We start from the raw sequence: 20,950 nt of genomic DNA, 5'->3' as shown, positions 1-20,950 counted from the left end.
CCTTTTGCACTTACAGAATTACTTTCAGAGAGTGCTCCCAAGTTTTTCTTCCCATTTAAGCAAGGCAGAGTATTTCTTGTGATGTTCAGAGACTTCCCTTTGCTCTCACAACCCCCCTGCCCCAGGAAATCAGCAGCTGAACCCCAGAGAGGCACAGACTCCCCTACATTTCAGACTAAGAAAATCCTGCTCCCAGTTGCTCCTCTGGTCCCACCAGTGCAATAAAAGGGAATCTAAAGTGGAACAATGAGCACTCTTAAACATGGATTAGAGAAAAAACTCTTGAATATTTTCCATACTTGGGAGCAGAGTAATTCCTTCTGCTTTGCTGGCTGCATACACAGGAGCTTAATGATGGCAGGAAAGGGCCTGCAAAAGCAAATCCTAAAAGCAAGACCAGCAAAAACTTGCAGCCATCCCCAGGGGCAGAAGGCAGAGCCATTCCTGTCCAGGGCAAGGTTTTATAGCAATGAACAGGAGCATGAGGAGGAACTTGCAGTCAGTGGCTACTGCACACAAACAACAACAAACACAGGAAACAAGGGAGAGACCAAGAAATGGAACAAGAAAGTCCTGCTGAAAGCCACAAAGCACAGTGCTCCAGCCAGCACAGCCTCCCTGGTCCTTGGTCCCAAAGCTTTGGGCCCTAAACTTTCATCTTTTTGTGCTTATTTCTAAGCAGAGCTATAAAACTTTAAACAACAACTAGGAGAGGTGTTTTACTACAAACAGAACTGAAATCTCTGACCCTTTTTAAGACTTTCTGCCTTCTAGAAGATGGCATTTCTGCACAGTGTTTTGAGGAGCCCCCCAGGTTTCTGGAAGAGCCAGTAACTCACCAGTGCAGGCGCAGGGCGTGCAGGAAGGCTGAGAGCCCCTCCATGACCAGCAGAATGGCCACTGTCAGCGTGGCAAAAGCTGCAAAGATGAAGAAGAGGCCCAAGCCTCCCCCCAGGCTCCTCACACTGAGGCCAATGTGGATCACCATGGTCCAGAGCACCTCTGAGAGCTCTGCAGAGAAAGGGGAGAGGATCAGGTCAGCAGGACAGGGGGGGTTCACTGGTAAAATAAAAACTAAAGTCAAGCAAAGCCCTGCTACAGTGAGGTGGAAACTGAGGGATAAGAATTTTTACAGCCAAGTGTGTCAGGACATTGCCTCCAGCTACCACACAGAGCAGGGCAGAGTCCTGGCTTAGCAGCTCTTTGCTTTATTCTGTGATTTTAACTCTGTTCCTCCCATTCTGAAAAAAGCTTTTCTTTTTTGGTGTGTGGAGCTCCTGGGTCATGCATGTTGCCACATTCCTCTTCACAGAGAAAAGCAAGGTACCATTCTTCCCAAGGATTTCTGAGATTCACATTCTCTGAACCTCAGAGAAAGGGAAAAACAATTCTTAGCTTGCTTGCTGTGCCAAAGTAGAATGCAATATGGAGATTATTTACCCAAAGTGAGGATGTTTTGTCTCCTTGGCTTATCAGGGCCAGGTGTGTATCCCCACATTTCTCTTCACAGAGAAAAGCAAAGCAAAATTCTTCCCAATAATATTCTTATCTCACTTGCTGTGCCTGTGTTTGTGCCAAAGTAGAATGCAATATGGAGATTGTTTACCCACAGTGATGGTGTTTGTCAGGGCCAGGTGTGTGTGTGTGTGTGTCAGGACTGTCACTGACAGCCACGAGATTCTGTGCAATGTGTGCAGAGTGAGTGCTTGGCAGATTCAGTTTAGAAATGTATATCATGTCTATAATATAGTATATAAATGTATATAATATAGTACAATAAATGTCTATAATATAGCATAATAAAGGTATATAATAATAAAAATATTATTATAATATTATTAATATTAATATAATATTAATAAATTAATAATACTAATACTAATAGAATAGTTAGTATAATATATATTATATATTATATATTATATATTATATATTATATATTATATATTATATATTATATATTATATATTATATATTATATATTATATATAATAATATATAATATATAATAATAAAATAATAAAATAAAATAATAATAGTAATAATGATAATAATTTAGCCTTCTGATACCCATGGAATCAGATGCACCATTCTCCCTCCCTCACCAACATGGGAGACATATTTGATTAGAAATAAGTGCACACCCAGCAGTGTGCCAGGGGAGCCCTGGGAGGCCTGACAGACAGACAGACAGACAGACAGACAGAGGCCCAGCCCAGCTCCCTGAGGGACACTCACGTGCATGGGCCAGGCTGAGGGCCCACAGGCGCAGGTAGGAGGCTGTGTTGGAGATGCAGCCCAGGCAGTACTCGATGGTGTGGATGGCCTGGTACACCACGGTGTCCCCAAAGTCAAACTGCAAAGGAACAGAGCAGAGGGGAGCTGGGAGCATGGGTGGGTGGGCACAGGGGCAGGGGGACTGCTGCTGTCACCAGGGACACTGTGTGTGACACTGCACACTGACACTGTCTTCTCCTGGTTTAGCACGCCAGGAAAACAAACAAAAAATGGATCTTGTCTTGACAGGTTTTGCAGAATGACAAAAGCTGTGGTGTGAAAATTGTTTTCTTATAGTCAGATATTCCAAATTCATCCATGGGCTTAGCCAGGAAAAGACTGTTCAGCAGAAGGTGGTGCTGGTGTGCACTCCCTGCAGGAGGGAGGCAGTGCCCCAAGCTGTGCTGTGGGTGCCTCTGCTACAGGAGCAACAGGAGCATTCTGCAAGACATGAACCTGCCCTTTTTCAAAGCAAAAATAATGCATGAAGCTACCCTGAAGAAGTCACATCTGTGTACCATTCACTGGCAAAGCCTCTTGGTAATTTTCTGCAATAATAAAAGAATTTACAAGGAAGTCTGCCATGTAGGGCAGTTTCTTATCCTGCAGCTTGGGAAAGCATTCCCTGCAGTTTGGATTTAATCCATGCTTCAGAAACTGCTCAGATTTAAGTGAACATGATGTTTTAAATACATCCAGTGACTAATTCTCTAGGCATGCACACAAAGCTATTTATATTCTTAATTCTCCCCTAGTACATCCAAGGCAATAAATACTTCCAACAATTCAGTTAAATTAGCTGTCAAAATCCTAATCCTTTCTCCACAGAACATGAGATGTGAAGTTCTTCACTAAAAGCTGCCCCAGCCAACAGTTCCAGCTCTGGACACAGGAGGGAATGTGGGAAATGTTTAAACAATGACCTTTCAAAGCAACTGCCAGGGAGAGCAGGCACTGAGGCAGCAGTGGGAGCTCTGGCATTGCTGTGGGACAGAGCTTGTGGGCTGACACATTTCCCCAGGTTCAGGGAGACACCAGAACAGGAACCCCCTTCCCCTCTCCTTCCCCCTGTTCCACACAGGCCTGTGCACAGCAGAGCTCTGAGCAAACCACTCTCAGCACAATTTTCAGCAGCAGTGCCCTGGTTAAGCTGTTCTGATTTCATGCCATTTGTATTTTTTTTTTTTTTTTGGTAGTAAAATTGGTTACCTGCTAGTGCTGAAACCTACACTCAATCCTGCATCAGTATTAAACTCTCAGTTTTTTAATACTTTTTACAAGTGCTTATGAATGAGCAGTTTCTCAGAATGGAGCTTCTCTTCTACACAAAGCTTCTGGCCAATTCAGTTTCTTGAACTACATGAAACTGGACTGGTTGTCCTGTATTTGCTCTCTGGGTCAACCAGCATCATCCTTAACATGGCAGATAGGCAGTGGGGAGAAATCTCTTCCAACAGTTTGCTGCAGCACAGAATTAAGAAAGCCACAACATTAAAAAGCTTCTTTGGAGGCTCAGAAGTGAAAACTTTTCAGTTTCAGACCTCCAGCTGAACAGTTCCCCAGGTAACTGGCAATAATCTGCAGACAGGGGATCAGACAGACAAGCTGTACAGATGAAGTCATTAAAAGTCTGTGGATGTATGTGTATGAATTAAAAACGGCCTGTAACATGAAAACAGCAAGATCTTTTGGAAAACAAGATGCTGTGACATAACAAGTTCCATTCAGCACGTTTTACACCCATGGGAAATGGCCCAGGTACACATGAAGGCAAAGCTGCTGTGCTCTTACCACCTCGTCCTCTGTAGGCTTGAAAACACAAATTTACATTTAGTGCAGTGTTTTGATCACATGAATCATGAACACATTCAGCAATTCCCTCCTAGGCAGGCCACAGAAAGCAGTGATACATCCCATGCACTGCAGAGGCAGGATCTGCTGCAGTCCTTCAGAGGCATCAGAAACATCAGATAAAACCCAACTACCTGAGATCCACTGGTTTTCTCCTCTCCCAGAGGAAAGGGAAGAAATTAATGTTACCCCCAGCAGTCAAAATGAATATATGAACAAAATTTCAGTGCTGCAGAAGTACAGCCCCTGAATTTCAACACATTTTCCACTGGCATGGGAGAGGCCGATGTGGCAGCAGGGAGTGCTGTGCACCCCTGAGATGGTGACACTTTGGGGACAAACAAAGCCACATCTCCCAGGATACACAAATTATGCTGCTTTTTTTCTGGAGTCACCAAGAGACAGTGAGTGAGAAAACTGCTAGAACACACTTCACTGGGAATGCTGCTGTTTAAACAGCATGGAAACAATAAATCCATCCCAGTGAGCTCATCCTGCTGCCTGCAGTGCCCTGAGAGCGAGGATGCTCAGGTGCTTACCTCTTCCCCCTCCTCAGAATGGGTAGATAACTGGTCATGTTGAATGATCTCAGCATCCTCCTCTGTTGGGCCATTGCCCACCCGGATCCCACCAAAGTTGTGCGTGCCCTGACACATGCAGAAAAGAAAGAGCAAAGTGTTGTTTGGGTTTTAGTGCAAAAGTGCAGGTTTCTCATGATTCCATGTGTAGCAGCAGCTCACAGAGGAAAAAAAAAAATTAAATATTAAATATAAAATATTAAGGCCCAGATTAAGGCAGGTACAATTCTATTTCCCAGCTTGGATGGGAAAGGTGCTGATTCCTGCTGGGGCTGGGGAAAAATAATAAAAAAAAAAAAAGTCTGTCTGAGTGAATCCTTGGTACATTTCTACAGTGTAACTGCAACCATGAGGACAATAAAGGCACAGCTCTCAGAGGACATCTGCTAACCCCACACCCTGCCCAGCATGGACACAGCACTGCTGGGTGCTGGAGCAGGTCATGGAGCTGAACACAAACACACACACATTTACTCCCACCAGCCTCAGGCACACCAACACTGCATGGAAAACCACATCTTCCCTCTATACTATGCAAGCAGGGCCTTTCAGAGACATTTGTTCTGACATTCAGCATCTGACCTTCAGCTGCACCTCCAAAGGGGAAAGAACAACACACAGACTGAGCTGAAATGCTGAAATTGGGAGCAGATCTCACCTGAGCCCTGAGTCTGACCCCAAGAAAGGCAAACCACAACACCACAGATAGAAATAAACCCTGTGGCCAGCTTCAGCACTCTCTTGGGTCACCTGTGACACAGGATTGACCTGACTTGCCACATCTGGACTGCAGAAGTCCAAGGATGCCCATGCAGATGAAAGAGGCTGAAGGTGCCATGACCTGGTGCTTGCACAGACCAGAACAGCTTCTCTGAGTTCTTCTACTTCCTTTGTCCTTAGAAGCCTGCTTTTATTTTAGGCTGAATTATAAATATGCTCAAAATGCCAGATATGAATTAGAGACTTTGCCAGGTTTCTAAGAACAAATTAGGTAGGCGTTTATGCTCTGAAAACAGAAATAAAATATCAACAACTAAGACAATGCCTTTATTAGGATTTTCAGTATCTCTGAAACACCACAAGTCACTGGTGACTGCTGTCAATATTCTGTTAATGTATTTCTAGCCTGTGTGAACTTGCACTTGAGCAGCCTTTCCCTTGCACTTGACTCATATCCATTCCCTGTAACCCAGCCAACCTAAACACAGCTCCAACAGCTCCAATTGTTTACTTGATCCTTCTAAGCACCCTTCACACAAGGCCTCCCCTCACAGCTTCCTGATGGAGATGCATTTCATATGCTGGATGGATCCTGCACAAAAGATCCATTTTCATTTCTGACATTTCTGTGAGGAGACCACAATGTCATGAGAGAAGCAGCTGACATGTCCCTCCCAGCACCCCTGGCACCTGGAGAGCATGATGTGCTTCACACAATCAGTGAGATTCACACCTCCTAGGCAGCCAGGCAGATTCAGAACTAAAAGGCAGCTGAAATAGGGGAAAGAACTAAAAGGTAGCTGAAATAGGGGAAAGGACTAAGTTCTGGGGCTGCCACAATCCTCAGCAGAAAGCTTTGGCAGCAAAGAGCCATCTGTAAACTTAGAAACATGTAAGTCAAAACAACTGCCAACAAGAAGCTTGTTTGTACACAACTATTTATAATAATTTCAGGTCAAAGTGTGTACAGGACAGATGTGTCACAAATCCAATGATTACTGACATGGAGTTGCTGGAGGCCATCACATCACTGTGTGTTTGGGAACACGTAATGCAAACAGAAATGCTGCACTGAGAAGAAGCCTAATCTGTCTTAAAGAAATAGACAAGCAGAAGAAAAAAAGGGGAAGAAAATTTAACATGGGGGGGTGTGGTAGCAGGAAATCCTGTGCTGCTCTGCAGCTTGGATTCAGCAGCACTCCTGCAAGGAAGCGTCTCTGTGCACGCACAACTACCATCCTCCAGCCTGGGTGTTCATCCAGAATGTATCAATTTGGCTAAACTTTGCTCTTTCCAAGAGAAAGTGTTTTTCCACCCTAAAGGTGCACTTGCCATTCCCTTATGAAATTCAGATACATTCCATGCTCCTTTGATAAGAACCAGACACAAAGCCAACTCCCATCAGGCGAGGTTGAAGTGCACTCACTGTTGCAGCCGCTGCTGCCTCGAGCGCCTGCGCGTTCGTGCTGCCCTGGGCCTCCTCGGGCTGCCCTTCCTGGGGGAGGATGGATGCAAGAAAAGACAGGGGAGGAGGAAGAAAACAAAAAGAGAAAGGGAAACGAATGGAGGGGACATGGGAGGATGAAAGGTGGTCAGAGAAGGGAGAGGGAGTGTCTGTAACTGAGCTGATCTTTGGCGCGCTGCACATTCTCTGCAGCGCCACGCTCCTGCATCTCACACACAGCTGGAAACAGCTGGAAACCTACAGAGCACCCCAGCACACAGCCTCTCACATCTCTAAAGCTCTTTTAGTTGTTTTTTTTTTAACCATCCAAGCTGCTTTAACAAAGGTAGCTGAGAAATCTGCCAGCCAATTCCATCTCTGTTTCCCACTGCCAGCCACAGAAGTGCATCCAGCAGCCAGTGAGGCTGTTCCTAAACCAGCTACCAAAGCCCAAGCCAGAGACACTGTTCTGATCATTACCAACAAAAGGGGTTTTTAAAAGCAGGTTTGATGCTGGATCCAGATCTGGGAAGCAGGCAGGCAACACTCTGTCTCTGTAACAACCACCTGCTGGTATGCCCAGGAATATGCAAAAACACTTTACAGGTTTCAATGCAGTGTGAACCCATGAATCCAAGCTCAGGATGGAGAACACAGCTTTTCAACCATAAACAGTGTTCATAGGTAAAATATAAAAGGGAATCACCCACCAAGTGTTTTCTCCTTAGGTACTGCTGGCGAAGGACCAGGGGTTTGGCCACCAGCATCCATGGCACACACAGCAAGGCCACCACCACGAGGAAGCACTGCAGCCCTTTCTGCAAAAAACACAAATCTCAGGTGATTCAGCTCAAACACACACAGAACCCAGCAAGAATGGCTGAATTCCCAGCATGTGGATGCTCCTCCACCTCCCTCTCTTCTGGGAACAGCAATCAACTACTTAATGTCTGCAGCTGCCACCTCTGAGCACAGTGTTTAATGCTGAGACTGGGTTAGAATGGGGAAAAATCTGAAAGATCCTGCAGAAAATGAGAATTTGGCAGATGTCTGATACTGCTGAGAGGAAACAGAGTTGGTGCCTCAGCTAGGCTGAGAGGAATCACACTGCAGACATGGGACAATATTCCTAATTGCTTTCCACAATTAATCAGGATCCAAGTGTTCTGAAGCCACAGTTTATGGTCAGATAAATAAAACTTCCTGGTATAGGGATTATTCCTTCCTTCTACAACATTACATTGTGTCAGCCTTCAGAAATGCTTGTCACAGTGGAAAGATGTTTCATGCTTGATTTCACAATTATGACAAGGTCAATGAAACACTCCAGTATCACAAAGCATCTCTGATTCTGTCCTAGCAAGAGCACTCACCTGCCCACTGTAAAGCATCTTATTACTGGTGTCCTCATAGGAGAACAGAAACATGTTGATAAAGTGTATTAAGAGGCTGGGTGCTTCCTTGGAGGTGTGAGCATCATAGGCTGTCCACTTGTAAAAGATGAGAATAACAAGGTATCCAAAGAGGGAGGACATGAAAATCATTTCAGGGATAAATCCAAGGTATATGTTCAGTGGCTTCTTAAAATAGCTACAGGGAAGGAAAAAAAAAAAGAAAATTGATATTAGATTTGGTTAGAATTAGGACAAAACTCTTTTAATAAAAGTGTAAAGAGAGTGGAGGGGCTCAGCAGCTCAACAACAGCTGGGCCTGGAGCACAGGAACTGCCTGACAGGCACAATTCCACACAACCAGAGACAATGCACTGCACCTTCCATCAGGAGGTATCCCAAACCACACAACACCCAAAGCCATTCCCTTGCCCCCACCATGAGAAAACCATGAGCAAAGCACTTACATGTGGTTGAGGAGACTCAATGCCACACCAAAGAGCATCTGGAAAATGCCAAGAATCACAGACATCTTCATCTTGAAGGAATTGAGGAAAGCCAGCTTATTGCTGGCAATATTCCAGATCTGTGGAAAACAACACCTAGTCAGATACCAGGGGAAGGAAAACAGGAGGAGGAAAATACTCCCTTTTAAGCTAAACATTATGAACCAGTCAGGAAGTGTGAGGCTGAAAAAACAGGTTTTTAAAGATGTGTTTGTCCTATTTTGGGGAAATGAGCAGACAAGCTTTCAGCTGGGAACAGCCTGACTGTAACTGAGCCCACCACTGAGCAGGAATCCAACCTGTTTTCATGGCACCTCAAAGGTGCAGGAGAAAAGAAGCTGTATCCTTAACAGAGAGAATGTGATTATCCATTTAAAGGAACAATTACACACAGCTCTGTTTTCCTGCACTTTGTGGAACCCACACTAGGTTTGGCATATATTACAAGCAGAGTTAAGAGAAGAGGTGTTGATGCAGGCAGGTACAAAGTGACAGAATTACTGGGAAATGTAAATTTCCAATGACTGAAAAAAGGGATTAACAACTTTCCCCAAGGTAAGAAAGTAACTTCAGAAAGTGATTTTCAAGGCTAATCAGATTTTATGAAAGCACTGCAGGTTAAAAAGGGTGAGAAAGCAGCCTTTAATGGACCTCAGAACAAGGGTCTCTACCCCAAATTTGGCATCTCAGTAGGAATTCTATTGTTCAGGAGCATGGACTTGCTAAGGGAATGGTTGGGCTGGAAGATCTTTCACAGAACAATGAACACAGGTACTTTTCTTTCTGCTGACACAGAGGATTTTGCCCAAAAGCCTGCAGAGGAAGGATATGAGCTCTTACTGGGTCAATGCCAAAGGGGTAGGGCCCACCAAACACCCCTGGGATGGCAGGATCCAGCTGCAGCAGGGGGGTGGTCTCCAGCAAAGCATCCCTGTTTGGGAACAAGATTATAAAACATTAACAACAGCAATGCCACCCTCCTTCTGTAAAAACAACACTCTTCCCTTGTGAGATCAAGGAATGGCTTAAATTGAGAGAATTTCACGGTTGCAGAACCTGGATGGTGCTAAAAATTTTCCCAAAGGAATAAAAACCTGTTTCTTGATTTTTCACTCTGTCACAAGGAAGACAGGTGCAGGGGACAGGAATCTTGAAATGTCTGTAGGGAAATAGATGAGAAACTGCATCTTTGTAAGTTTTCTGGGGAAAAAAAAGCCATTTTGAATCTTGGCATATTTACATCCCTCTTCCAAATCTACCTGAGACAGAAGTCAGAAATTTTTGCTTTCCTGAACTGGAAGGACAATGGGGAAGGACAAGTCACCTGCTTCTCACTGTGTGTCCCAGATTGCAAGGCAAGATGTATTATTCTATTTGCCATCTGTATTGACAGTTGTCTCCTGTTCATTGGGCAGTTTTCCCTATCTCTTTCACACCCAATCCTCTCTCATGGAGAGGACATTGCTGATAACAGCTAATGAATGTCCCTGCATGGCTGATAAGAACTACAGCATCCCATTGGGAGATGTGAGCCCAGAGGGAGGAGCCAAGCATTCCTGCCTGGATATAATCTGGAGATTCTGGAACACCAGCACAGCTTCTGCACTGGATTGCCCAGAGAAACAGCAGCTGCTTCTTCCCTTGCATCTTCAGAGGAAGAGACTGCACCTTTCTCCAGGATCCCTACTCCAGCAGAACCACTGCAGGAGGGCTGAGCCACAATTCCAATGGCACTGCTGCCAACAGCCTGACCCACAGGGTGTCAGGTTGGGTTCTGACTCTGGCAGTGTTGTTCTGTATTACTGCATCGTTTATTTTATCCTTTTATTTTCTTCCCTAATAAAGAACTGTTATTCCTGCTCCCATATTTTTTGCCTGAGAGTCCCTTAATTAAAAATTTATAGCAATTCAGAGGGAGGAGGTTCACATTCTCCATTTCAGGGGAGGCTCTTGCCTTCCTTAGCAGACATCTCTCTTTCCAAACCAAGACAATGTATCTACAAAGTTACAAAGGGTTTACTCACGACCAGTTGGCTTTATTGAACATGGGCCTGACGCTCCAGGAGGAACCAAACATGTTGAGGGATTTGGAGAAGCAGTCATTGTAGATGAGGCCTGTGTAGGTGGAGAACAGCCCCATCAGCAGGATGATGTACCGACCACTGAACACCATGTTGAACATCTGGTGTAAAAACACAAAAAGGAACAAGAAGTCCATGAGAACAGGGAATGCTGGAAACCTGAGAATTTTAAATTTTCTGTGCTAAGTCCATGAGAACAGGGAATTTTAGAACCCTGGATGCTGAGAATTTAAAATTTCCTGTGCTGAAAGGCACTGACCCTCAAGAGAACACTGCATTTGACCTGAGGCTTTGGAGAAGGCTTCCAAAATTCATTTATAGCATTGGGATTATGGTGTGGAGTTGGTTAGAAGTGTATAGTACCACAGGGTCGAAAACTTAAGAGTTTGGGGTTTTAGAATATTGTAATAAATATGAAGCAAGATGGAGGTTTTAGGGAGGAGGCAGGCTGTTCCTCTTTACCTTCTTCTTCCTTCCTCTCCATGGGTTTGGGTGGTATTTTGTAATTGGACAGAAAAGTCCACATTGCAGACTTTGAGTGATAAGTTATTGGGTTAAAAGGGAAAATAATCTAGGAGTCATTTCTTAATTGGATAGTTTAGTCTTAAAAGGCCTTGTAACAAGAGATTGTTGGCCATTTTGTGCCCTGCTAATGAAGAGCTGCAGAACTCACTGCTGTGAGACTGGTAAGAAACCGGTAAGAACTGATAGCACTGATAAGACACAATAAACACCCAAGTCTGAACACAAACTATTGTCTCAAGTGCCTTCAATCCCAACCCTGATGGAGGCAGAAAAAAAAGAGAACCAACAAGTGAAGGTCACTCCTAAAGCCAAAGCAGGGAAATCAGTCTGTTGTGGGACAAACATTGCCCACGTGAACCAAGAGCCCAAAATCTCTGTTTCCCCTTGGCAGGGATTAAGGGTGCAAGAGGGAGCAGAGCAGCACAGATAATGAGGATAAAGGGGCAGCATGGACCTCCACAGGGGACCCAGAGCAGCTGGAGAGGACAAACTGCACTGCACAGCCTGATGCAACTCCCAGCTGGCAGCATGAGCTTGGAACCAGGAGCACAGACCTTGCCAGTCTCCTCCAGCCTTGCCAGTGTATCTTAACTCTGGTTCAGCTCCTTCAGCCCTCAGCCAGCAAAACCAACCTTGAGCAGCAAATAGGAAAAGTGCCAGGGATGGGATATAAACTACAGGAACTGGGAGTTTTGCAGTGGTTAAAGCCCATTATGATCCAGCTAAATTTGGGGTGATTTGTTTATGCCAACTTACCTACTACACTTAATTTCCTTCAGACAACTGAAATTAATAATTTCTTATAAATATACAAAAGGAAAAATCAAGGGAACTCAATACTTTTATGAAATTACACTACTTGGTGTGTGTGTGTGCTCTTGAGGCTTCCCAGCCTGTCCATGTGCTTCAAAAATTCCAAAGGAGGAGTAATGGGCATTGTCAGCTCAAGGGGAAAAGGATGGGAGTAAACCAAGCTGCAGCTCTTTGTCTGAAATGCAGAGCTTAGCACCATCTGCCACTTTACCTCATTGTCACTCTTCTGGGACAGAATCCTGCTCTCCCTCACCACCATCCACACTGCAATCAGAGTCATCAGGATTCCATGGCCAAAATCCCCAAACATCACAGCAAACAGGAATGGGAAGGTGATGATGGTATAGGGTGCTGTAAGGGAAAAGACAAAATCCCCAATTTAGCAAATATAATTCCTCAGCTTCCCCTCTGCTACTGAAAGCTGATGAGTCTACTAGAATTCTCTATTAGAGATTTCCAAACAGGACAGGCAATACAGATAAACATCACAACTAAAAAATTTGAGACAGAAATCTTGGATTTTTCTGCATCTGAATTTACCTGGATTGATTTCCCGATATGTCCCAATGCCATAAGCATCAACAATGTTTTGGAAGCCAGAAGTAAACTTGTTAGTTTTGTTGTATGTGGGTGGGGTTTGATTGGTTTGCATCCTGTTTAAAATAGATGGGACAGTGGATCCGCTGTGCTCCTGGTAGAGAAAAACAAAGGGAAGATCAGCAAACCCACCCTCAGAGCACTGGAGGATGAAGTCCAACACAGCTGTCCCCATTTGGAAAACTGCAGACTTGAGTGTTTGCAGTGTGCTTGCACATTGAGACACTGCAGCAGCTCAGGAAGGCTGCCAGGATTCCACTGCTCTCCACTTCGTGCAGCAGGAGTAAAGGTGAATATTGTGTAGGACAGACAAAAAACCAAAAAGCAGGTGGAAGAACTTCAAGAAACTCAACTCTCTTGACTATCTGAGCAGAGGGTGAGTTTGCCAACATCCTGGAGAGCTCCTCTATCCAGACACCAGGACCACAGAGCCCAGCCAGCGTAACTAAGCCTCACACAGAGTAAAATCCTCACCATTCCAGCCTTCACCTGAACTTTAAGCTTCTCACAATGTATTTGGTACTTCTTTTATCTCTAAGCCATCATTCCTGCATGCTAAATAAGCTGTCCTCTGTGATTCCAGCAGCCCAAGGGATGGTGCTCAGAGGCTCACAAACCAGAAAAGGCAATGAACAGTGAACCCATGAGGTGCTGCTACAGGCACAGCATTTACTCACAGTGCCTCTCCTGAGGGCAAACTGGATGGAATCCAGGTCAGCAACAGGACACCACACTTCAGCAATCAAGCACTTCTGTGTCACATCGATGTTGCACAGGTTCAGGGTGTGGTAAATGGCCTTCATCTTCCTCACTTTGATGAACCACACGCGGATGTTTTTAGCAGCTGCCTGCAAAACCCTCTGCCGGTGATCCTCAGTTTGGTTCAGCACCTTTCAGACAAGCAGGACAAAGATGAGGCCAAATCATGGGCCAAAGACCAAGGTGCACCAACAAGAGAAGCTTTCCCACAGAGGATGAACCACCAGCCTGCTCCCCCACCCCATGCCTGCAGTCTGTGATGCAATAATTAGCCCTCACAGTAATTAGCTGTGCTGAAAAGCTTAAGAGCTTTTTCCAGCGACACTTTCTGATTATTTTCCTCTTCCAGCTCCAAGGTCAGTGGTTGTTTCAAACAATTAACTGTGCCAAGATCACAGGGAACAGTTTTACCTCCACCCAGGTTAAAAGAGCAGAGAAGAGCTCTGCAAGTAAAGGGTGTGCTGCCTTGAAAAAACACACTAATCACTCTGAAAGAGTTGTTTACTGAAGGGAAAAGGAGAAAGTGTTTCCTACTGAGGGTGTTTTCCAACTGGAACATATGAAACCCAGGCCAAGTCAGATTTCCAGAGTGGAAAGTCTTAGATTGCAGGGAATGTGAGGACAGAAGGCACATGCAGCTTACAACAGTTACATTGCTTCTGAATTCCTGTCTATTTTAAAATATCTTTTGAGCTACACTGCACAACTCCCTGCTTGAGACAGTTTCTGTATCAAATAAGCAGGTCATATTCAACCCTTTTTTCTTATAGTTTCTGAACCTTTTCTCGATTTTTGTTTCAAAATCCTTTAAATCTTTCTACATTTTCATATACTGCCCTTCTTTTTTGAAGCAATCACCAGGTATGTCAGAGGTGGCACCCACGAGATCTGGGTACTAATTACATTTTACCAACACAGGCAGCTGCACAAGAGATTAGCTGTAAAGCAGAAGCTCTTCAGGACAGCACAATGTGAAAATATAAAGACAGGCAGAAAAAGGAAGAGCTAAATTAATGTCAGCATTGTTGCATCTCAGCTTGAAAAATGTTTAAATGTTTTCAAAGTACTTGCAGATGAAGCAGGCAGTTACACAACATGCTCTATGGGATCTCCCTATATGAGTTCCTCTTTTCTACCTGGTGTGGAGTTCTCTGTAATTATTTGTTTATAATAAATTGCTTAGCCCTCCACCATCCCAAATCCTGACACAGAACCAACTGAGCAGTCCCCAAACATCTCTCTTGCACTGCTGGTCTCAAGCTACCTGAAGGTGAAAACAAGGTCATATGACAGGGGTAAAATCCTCCTGTTCTAACAGGATCCAAAGTTTCTCAATATAAATTTCAACCACATCATTAAAAAAAAAAAAAAAACCAAAACAAACAGAGAAAGGTCATTGGCCCCAGTTCTTTTACCATCTGAAGATCATCAATTCTGGTGTTGACACCAGAAGCCATTTCCTTCCTCTCCTGAGGTGTTTCTGGGCATGGGTAGAGGGAGGCCCGGAACCTGCAAGACAGGGAAGCACCTCAGTGACAGAGATGGAAAGAAAATCAATCACTCAGGGGTGAGCCAGAGGCACCTTGAGAGAAGTTTCTGATCAGCAGAGACTGCCAAGCACAGCTCCATCCCTACATCAATAAGTCAAAACAGAAAAGTAGAAGTGCTTTAGGCCAAAGCAGAAGCTGAGTGCTAAAGAAAACAGAAGTGGGAGAGAATCCTCAGCTCCCTGTGCTGCCAGTGTCTCCAGGCACTGTCATGAGGCTGGGCAGCCATCCAGCCCAGGGGAGATGCTGCCACACCAGTGCAATTGCTGACAGAAGCAGTCATTGTTGTCTCCACTGTGAGAATATCCCACTGATGTCCATCAGGCCTGCCCCAGAAATCACCACTGCCTCGGTTTCCTGCATTCCCTAGCACAGCAGTGGTGTACTTTGAGCATTACAGGCTGGGGAGTGGCAAGTGTGACTGTAAAATGTGTTTCAGTTACTTCTGGCACATTTAATATCTACTCCTGCAGCCACTGTGAAACAGGGAGTTGAGAAATATTGAAATAAAGTGATGGCAGTGTGTTTCAAATAATTGAGAGCTGCCCAGCTCTCAATTACAGACTTCCATACCCTTCACAGATCTTCTTGACTCTGTTCTTCAGCTGGTCACCTTGGAAGAAGATGATAAATACAGATTTGTGCACATAATCCCCCTAGAACAAAGGAGAGAATTGTAGAAATTAGCATTGGGTAATTACCAGAATTCTAATTTTCCTCTCACTGAGTCTGTCCATCAGAGCTCAGATATGCACAAAAGGTCAAGAAATGTTCCTGATTAACACTGAACAGTCACAAGGAGGGCAATTTTCTCAGCCTCAGTACAGAATACTTGCACTGTGCTTGTGTTCACTGAAGCAAAATGCCCCAGGTTATCCATTATTGATTCTATACAATCCAGTAAACAGGAAAACCTGGTAAGATCTCCAAAAATAACAAAGATTTTACCAGCACTTAGTGCAGTCAGCTCACCTAAAGAATCAAGCCAAAAGAGTGAATGAAGATAAAAAAAAGTGGATTTTAACCAGTGTGGTTCCCAGGGAGACCAGAGGCACATTCCTTGCACAGCTGTGTCAGTGGGGGCAGCCAGGGCCCCTTTCCTGCATTTGTTGACAAGTTATTGTTCCACCTTACTTAGGAAATTTTAACATAATGTTTCAAGAATAATTACATTAGGTGTAACCTCAATTTAAGGAAGTTCTGCACAATAAGAACAAAGTCTGTCCTAGCAGACAGATGATTCCACAGGTCAGCTACCAGTGGTTGGGGGGACAAGGGAACACAACAGCCTCACATGAGAAAGACAGGCTCTTACTGAGCTCAAACCAACAACCCTGAAATTAAGATTCTCATGCTCTAACTGAGCTAGCTGGTTGCACGGAGGGGCCGTGTGGGTTTGCTTTCTGGAGGGGCTCCCTTTTGGAGGGGTTTTCTCCCAAATTTGCCCTAAACCCCACCAAAATTTGGCACCCAACGTGGGGCTCAAACCTATGACCCTGAGATTAAGAGTCTCATGCTCCAACTGAGCTAGCTGGTTGCACGGAGGGGCCATTTGGGTTTGCTTTCTAGAGCGGCCCCCTTTTGGAGGTTTTCTCCTAAATTTGCCCTAAACCAGGACAAATTCTGGTGCCCAACGTGGGGCTCAAACCTATGACCCTGAGATTAAGAGTCTCATGCCCTAACCCAGGACAAATTTTGGCGCCCAACGTGGGGCTTGAACCCACACCCCTGAAATTAAGAGTCTGATGCTCTAACTGAGCTAGCCGCTTGCAGGGAGGGGCCGTGTGAGTTTTCTTTCTGGAGGGGCCTCCTTTTGGAGGTTTTCTCCCAAATTTACCCCAGAGCAGGACAAGCCCCCTTACCGTGACGGGGTCCTCCAGGGGGTTTTCGATCTCGGCCTGGCGCAGGAAGACGTTCCCGCGGCACACGCGCCACAGCATCCGCTCGAAGGTGGGGATGCGCTCGCGGTTGATCACGCCAGCCACGAACCTGCAAAGGGACAGCACGGCCTGAGGGGCTGCACCTGAACCCCCCCACAGCCAGCACAGCTGCCAGCTGGGGGCTGGAACCACACCAAAAGCTATAAAACCCCTGTTTTAATGTTAGTTCTTGCTGTTGCATCTGTATTTTCTGAAAAATCCCTTTGCCCGGGATTTTTCTCCTGGGAAGCTGAGAAGCCTCAGAGAAAAATGAAAACAATAATTATCTGATTTGCTTCTCCTGTGTTGTGCTCATGTGGAATGTGTTTGGAGGTTGTTTACCCACAGGTGATTGTTTCATTGGTTTAATGTGAATTTTGCTGACTCATTGGCCAATCAGGGCCAAGCTGTGTTGGGGCTCTGGAAAAAGTCACAAGTTTTCATTATTATCTTGTTAGCCTTCTGTAAGTATCCTTTTTATAGCATCCTTTTTATAGCATCCTTTTTACAGCATCCTTTTTACAGCATTCTATAATATAATATAGTATCATAAAATAATAAATTAGCCTTTTGAGAACATGGAGTCAGATTCATCATTCCTTCCTTCATCTGGGGGCAACACAAATACAACAGAGGGCAACGAGGCTGGTGAGGGGCTTGGAACACAAACCCTGCAAGGAACAGCTGAGGGAGCTGGGGGTGTTTAGCCTGGAGAAAAGGAGAGACAGAGGTGACCTTTTAACTCTCTACAACTTCCTGAAGGTAGTTGTAGTCATCTGGGGGTTGGTCTCTTTCTCCAGGCAGCACTGACAGAACAAGAGGTCACAGTTTCAAGCTATGACAAGGGAAATATAGGTTGGATATTAGGAAGAAGTTTTTTACAAAAAGAGTGACCAAGTACTGGAATGGTCTGCCCGGGGAGGTGGTGGAGTCACCATCCCTGGATGTGTTTAAGAAAAGTCTGGATGTGGCACTGGGTGTCAGGATTTAGTTGTGGTGTCAGGGAATGGGTTGGACTTCATGGTCTTGAAGGTCTTTTCCAACCCAGTGATTCTGTTAATTCTGTGAATTAAGCAAAATGGAACATCCTCTAAATACACAGAGGTAACACAGAGCAAAACAACTGCACAGAGCACAGGCTCTGTTTTTTAACAGAACGAAATAAGCTTTAAAAAAAATATAAATTACTGCTTATAGGAGAAACAAATACATTCAGATATACAGTTTCTAGCTTTCATTCCCCTACAGTCCTGGTACTTTGGCTGCAAGGGTTACAGCAGCCATAGCTGGCAGTGACTATGTCCTGGGCTCATACTCAGACTTCACTGGACCAAGCCCCATGTCCAGATAAAGTATTCCACACGTACAAGGAAGCCTGGAAGCAGCTGATAAAGAGGATGTAGAACTATACAGTTATTTCAGATCATTATGTGCCCACAGTAACTACAACTTTCAACACAGCTCTGAGATCTCAGAATGTCTAAGGAAACAAACAGATAGGCTTACACAGAACAAACTGGGTTAACTGTTTGAGAGAAACTTGAAAGAAACAGGTTGTTAAATGTGGAGAGAAACTTGTGAAGCACAAACATGAACTGGGAAGTGAATATTTCCTTTTCCCCAGGAAAAGAGCAGAGAGCAACAGCCAGTTTTAGATCAGCTTTCATCTGCTTGGTGTGGAAAGTTTCTACAGCTGTGCTCAAAGCATTGCTGATAATCCCTGATCCAGCAACCCTGAACTGCAATTACCCGAGTCGCAGCGGGGCACCTCTTCCCATCTCACTCGGCTCCAGCAGTGAAGAGGATTCCTCCAACAGGTCTGGATCCGCCATCTGCTGATGATGCAATTCAGCCTGAATTCACAAATCAATTAATATCTAATGAAACCAGTTAGTGGCATGCAGGGAATGAGGAGCCAGGAGATAGTTGTGGGAGACAAAGAAAGAAAAGAAGATAGGAAAGGAAAGAAAAGGAAGAGCAAACGTAAGACAGCAAAAAGAAGAACAAGATGACAGAAAAGACAGCAAGAATCACACATGGAAGGAGAAAAACAAGAGGAAAAATGGAATGGCTCAGCAGGGCTTCCATACAAGAAAGGCTTGAGGATTGTTGCAACAAAGGGGTTGGGAGATATGTAAGTCTGAAGAAAGGCAGAATTCAAAAAATAATTCAAGTTTTAAATACAAGTGATGTTCCCAAGAACCATTTTTAATGGCACAAACCAGAGAAACACACTTGACTCACGTGTTTCCCCAGATAGTAAATTAATTTATCCTTATGGCTCACCATCAGACACAAACACTGCTCAGAGCAGGCTGGCAACATGGTTCATCTCTTGGCCAGCAAGGCACTAAAACAGGACAGTTTTACACTGTCCTTCTTTGCAACCAATTTGCAGGCTAAAATTCTTAGGAATATATCTTGTAAGTGTCAGAAATTCAGGTCAAGGATGCTCAAATCATATCCTCTTGTGCACCATCTTCACACTTGTTCAACCCCGCCTCACATTTAGTTCTACCTCTGCAGCTTATAAAATGAAATGCCAAAGATTACAGTTCCTGGGCACAACCAGAGGGCCAAAGTCTACCCTCTGTGCAATGCAGGAGGTCTTTCCCACAAAGCCACCGAGGGAACTTGTTAAATCACACTGGAAGGCAGAGTTTGACCCAAGGACACATCACACCCACACACACACAGAGCACAGCCTTGCAAAACCTGTGGCAAGTGTAGTAACTTAGCCCCAGTCTCTGTATTTGGGCAACAGTTGTGTCACTGAAAATCTCCCCAACACTTCACCTGCTACAAATCAAAGTGTTTGCCATTTACAAGAGAGTTTTTTGCAAGGCTGACACCAAAAGCAGCCCAACTGCTTGTACACACACTTGCTGCAGCTTGGGATGTTACATGAGGGGGGGAGCCTTTCACTCAGCTTGGAAAGGCAACACAGAATTCCTGATCCTTTCAACTTAAAGGAGACTTGTTGCAACATCAAAAACTGAATGGAAATTCAGTTCATAGACAACACAACTAAAATAACAAAGTTTGGTACCTGAAAATGAAACACACAGACCAAACATCTCAGTGATTGTTTGACATCTCGATTTCAGGATGTTGAAGAACATTAAGTTACAATTGTTAGAGGCTTGTATTGTATTTCCTGTAACCAAGACACTGTTTGTGATAATCTTTTGTGATGTGCAGCACATTTTAGCAGATGACTCATGAAAAAGGAAGGACAATGTGACACCTTTGGACTTGCCTCACCTGAGAGAGAATTTGTTATATATGTTTAAAATTAGCTTGGCCCATTTGAGCTCTGTGTCCTTTATTCAGGACAAGTCCTGCTTAGAGGGGGTGGAATTACAAAGCAAAACAGTTTAAAATAAACGTGGATTAGACTGTTTACCTAAAAGAAAACATTCTTTTGCAAGGATTATTTGCTTTACAAACTCCATGTTTCTTAAATTCATTTCTCAACAACTCTGATTTGATGAGCACAACGATTCTAGGAAGGAAATTGCACAGCAGCAGCAGCTCTGCAGCAGAATAGTTAACTAAAACACTGCTGGGGGATTTAATAGAAGGAAAAAATTGAGACTATGTGGAAATGGAAGAACTATCCAGTTCCAGTGCAGGAAAACAGGATTCTGGGAAATCTGCTTTGGATATGAGTTTTTGCCAGCAGTGAGTGAAATGTTATTGTGGAGTAGTTTTACTATATGAGGTTGTTCAGGATTAGAATCTCCCAAGCATTTCCATGACAGTAATCAAGGAGCATAAAACAAGAGCTTTCATTATTAAACATTTTTAAATAGCTTATTGATCCCCTGATCAGCATCCAGATCAGCACCTTAATCTCAATAAAGGTTCATTTTCTCCACTGATGATTGCAGTCCTGCCCTGTGACAGTTCTGGATGCCCAGTACAAACCCATACAATTCA

At 44.3% G+C, this 20,950-nt stretch overlaps 1 protein-coding gene across 8 annotated transcripts in view; it reads right to left on the bottom strand.

The window, feature by feature from the left end:
• The window catches only part of ATP6V0A1 (ATPase H+ transporting V0 subunit a1), a 30,994-nt gene that overhangs the window by 5,581 nt on the left and 4,463 nt on the right, over window positions 1–20,950 (bottom strand). The window contains exons 6-22 of one of the 8 annotated variants that reach the window (XM_074557954.1): window positions 18,758–18,861; window positions 16,952–17,078; window positions 15,663–15,745; window positions 14,958–15,051; window positions 13,461–13,673; window positions 12,727–12,877; window positions 12,398–12,537; window positions 10,792–10,949; window positions 9,608–9,698; window positions 8,729–8,847; window positions 8,244–8,460; window positions 7,581–7,688; window positions 6,853–6,921; window positions 4,668–4,775; window positions 4,069–4,086; window positions 2,239–2,356; window positions 840–1,011 (exon numbers count right to left, since the gene is read on the bottom strand). In XM_074557954.1, the coding sequence (XP_074414055.1) occupies window positions 840–1,011; window positions 2,239–2,356; window positions 4,069–4,086; window positions 4,668–4,775; window positions 6,853–6,921; window positions 7,581–7,688; window positions 8,244–8,460; window positions 8,729–8,847; window positions 9,608–9,698; window positions 10,792–10,949; window positions 12,398–12,537; window positions 12,727–12,877; window positions 13,461–13,673; window positions 14,958–15,051; window positions 15,663–15,745; window positions 16,952–17,078; window positions 18,758–18,861 (2,090 nt within the window). The remainder of the gene's footprint in view (window positions 1–839; window positions 1,012–2,238; window positions 2,357–4,068; window positions 4,087–4,667; window positions 4,776–6,852; window positions 6,922–7,580; window positions 7,689–8,243; window positions 8,461–8,728; window positions 8,848–9,607; window positions 9,699–10,791; window positions 10,950–12,397; window positions 12,538–12,726; window positions 12,878–13,460; window positions 13,674–14,957; window positions 15,052–15,662; window positions 15,746–16,951; window positions 17,079–18,757; window positions 18,862–20,950) is intronic. The other 7 variants (XM_074557956.1, XM_074557955.1, XM_074557961.1 and 4 more) reach the window with 7 other exon arrangements.

The sequence above is a fragment of the Zonotrichia albicollis genome, chromosome 23, assembly GCF_047830755.1.
Source record: "Zonotrichia albicollis isolate bZonAlb1 chromosome 23, bZonAlb1.hap1, whole genome shotgun sequence".
Classification (NCBI taxonomy): domain Eukaryota; kingdom Metazoa; phylum Chordata; class Aves; order Passeriformes; family Passerellidae; genus Zonotrichia; species Zonotrichia albicollis.
This window is presented reverse-complemented; position numbering and strand designations above follow the sequence as displayed.